This window comes from Aplysia californica, unplaced genomic scaffold (assembly GCF_000002075.1).
Source record: "Aplysia californica isolate F4 #8 unplaced genomic scaffold, AplCal3.0 scaffold00369, whole genome shotgun sequence".
In the NCBI taxonomy this organism is placed as follows: Eukaryota; Metazoa; Mollusca; class Gastropoda; order Aplysiida; family Aplysiidae; genus Aplysia; species Aplysia californica.
Window position 1 is genome coordinate 298,541 of NW_004797639.1, and position 2,110 is coordinate 300,650.

Genomic DNA, 2,110 nt, shown 5'->3' on the forward strand with positions numbered 1-2,110 from the left:
AATAATAATATATTATTATTATTATTATCATCTAATGTTCTCAACTCCCCCTACCTGCCTGCTCAGCCGCAGTGCTCTCCAGTCAGAATCCTCCGCTGCGTCCACCGATTGGTTGCGATTTCCTGAAGGTGAAGGTTGTTTTGAGGGGGTCAGAAGTGACGGAATTTGGAGGTTCTCGCGCTTCATGGTTTCAGAATCAATTATGTTCCTTTGTTGTAAGGTTAAAACAGCACCGAGACATGGATGGCTGGTGCCTCTATAAATAAATTATCGATGGTCGTTTGTTGTAATACGCCCAATTGTCATCATCTGGTGCTTAATGATAGTACTGACTATTATGGAAGTTTTTGAATATTCTGACTTCATTTATCAGCCGAAATAGCCCTTTAATCCCTGCTGAATATAGCTATGTCTTTTTGTTTTCGGTGTTTATCCATCAAATAGCTTTGTTCAACAGTTTGATCACAGCCTGAATAAAACGTTTATTCTTTTATGCAAAAACAGTCATCGAACTTTGTATGGAAGATAAATGAAAAGATGAGTCTTGTGAGTTTCCCTATATTTTACTTCACTGACTATCTTCTGCTATTTATATCTCTCCCGAATATCAAACCACGCTTCTGATAGGTCCGTTCAGAGCACAAAATTCTGTAAGAATGATTGGTTGTGCTTAGAGGGCTTATATTTGAATAATAAACTTATGTGGTGTGTTATCGTCGTTTCTAGGCCTATACTCCACCAGAACAACTTTGCATGATGTAGAACAAAGATCTCCGCGCCAGGGAAGTATGATATCATTATAAAGTTTTCTGGTCTGTCCTCCTACGTAATTGTCTTTCTACGAAGCAACAACAGCTCTTGACAGCCGATAAGGCTACTCTTCGTTGCCTGAAGTTTGTTCTTAACCACCCCCTTGTCCGCATGCGTCTCACCGCATGTCCATAGTTCTGCTTCTCAAATGAGATATATACCCAAAATTAAGTACATGTTTAAGTATAGTGCACAGACAGGGTATCCGGGGCTGAAAAAGGGGGGGGGGTTAAAGGATCCGTGTCGAGGCCAATAACTTGGTCATCTTTGGACCAATTTCAAAAATATTTGGGCTTTGTAGGCGTTGAAGTAGCATATTATAGTTCAACCTGAGGCGTGTGGGTGTCGTTCATTTGCATGCGTCCATACTATAATATACCTAGAATATCAGGAGATGTCATCTCTGACTCATAGGTTGACGTGTACTGACCCTCCATCGCTCACCGTCGCGAGCTGCCGTTGCACATTCTGCTATATTCAGGCCAATCCATGTTTTAATGTTGTCCATCCTTGTTACGTTTTGTCTTCCCCTGGCTCTCCTGCCCCATATCCTTCCTTCAAGCACCTGTTTCACAGTGGTCTGATGTCGTTTTAGGTGATCAAAGTATTGTAGTTTTCTAAAATTATATTTTGTCTTGGTTGGAGAATCTGACACTCCTAATTGTTCGTCTTTTTCGTTTTCTCTTTTGATTTTAGTTTTTCTTGCTTTTTTGAGGGGTCTGTTTGTTGTTGTTGTTGTTGTTGTTGTTGTTGTTGCTTGTTTGTTTGTTGGTTGTTGTTTTGTTTTTTTTGGCTTTCTATACCATATACATCTATGTAAAAGTAACATTGTTAAATACATTTTTCGAAAAAAAAAAAAGAAACATACCTTTCGAACCCTGTCTTGTCACAGAATTCTTGTTCACCTCTTGTTCCCCTGCTTTCTCTTCACTCTCTTGAGCCTTCACGACAGCCATAATTTTGGCGCGGTTACCTTCCATTTTGATTAATTATAAATCAAACCGTTGCCGGTACCTCAACACGCGTCTTTATGTCTCTTTGAACTTCCAGATAGTTGAATTTTCGGTACAAAGTTTCATTCAAGATACATGAATTAATTAATTTTTTTAGAAACAAAAGAAAGAAACAAACAGAATGGACACTGTTTTTCCACGACGGCGGCTCGTTGAAAAAATCTGGAAAATTATCATGATTCTAGAAAATTATCAATATTTTCTTTAACAAACAAACGAACAAACAAAAATAAAACAAAAACTAGCGGCTTCCGTTAAAAAGACAACAAATCTAGGAAGCTATAATG

The 2,110-nt window shown here is 38.5% G+C and overlaps 1 protein-coding gene across 1 annotated transcript in view; it reads right to left on the minus strand.

Moving 5' to 3' along the window:
• LOC101852257 (ankyrin-1) overlaps positions 1 to 1,790 on the minus strand; it is a 19,379-nt gene extending 17,589 nt beyond the window's left edge. Inside the window, exons 1-2 of the mRNA XM_013085371.2 lie at positions 1,679 to 1,790; positions 55 to 122 (exon numbers count right to left, since the gene is read on the minus strand). Of these exons, the coding sequence (XP_012940825.2) occupies positions 55 to 122; positions 1,679 to 1,790 (180 nt within the window). The remainder of the gene's footprint in view (positions 1 to 54; positions 123 to 1,678) is intronic.
• Positions 1,791 to 2,110: the final 320 nt, after the last annotated feature.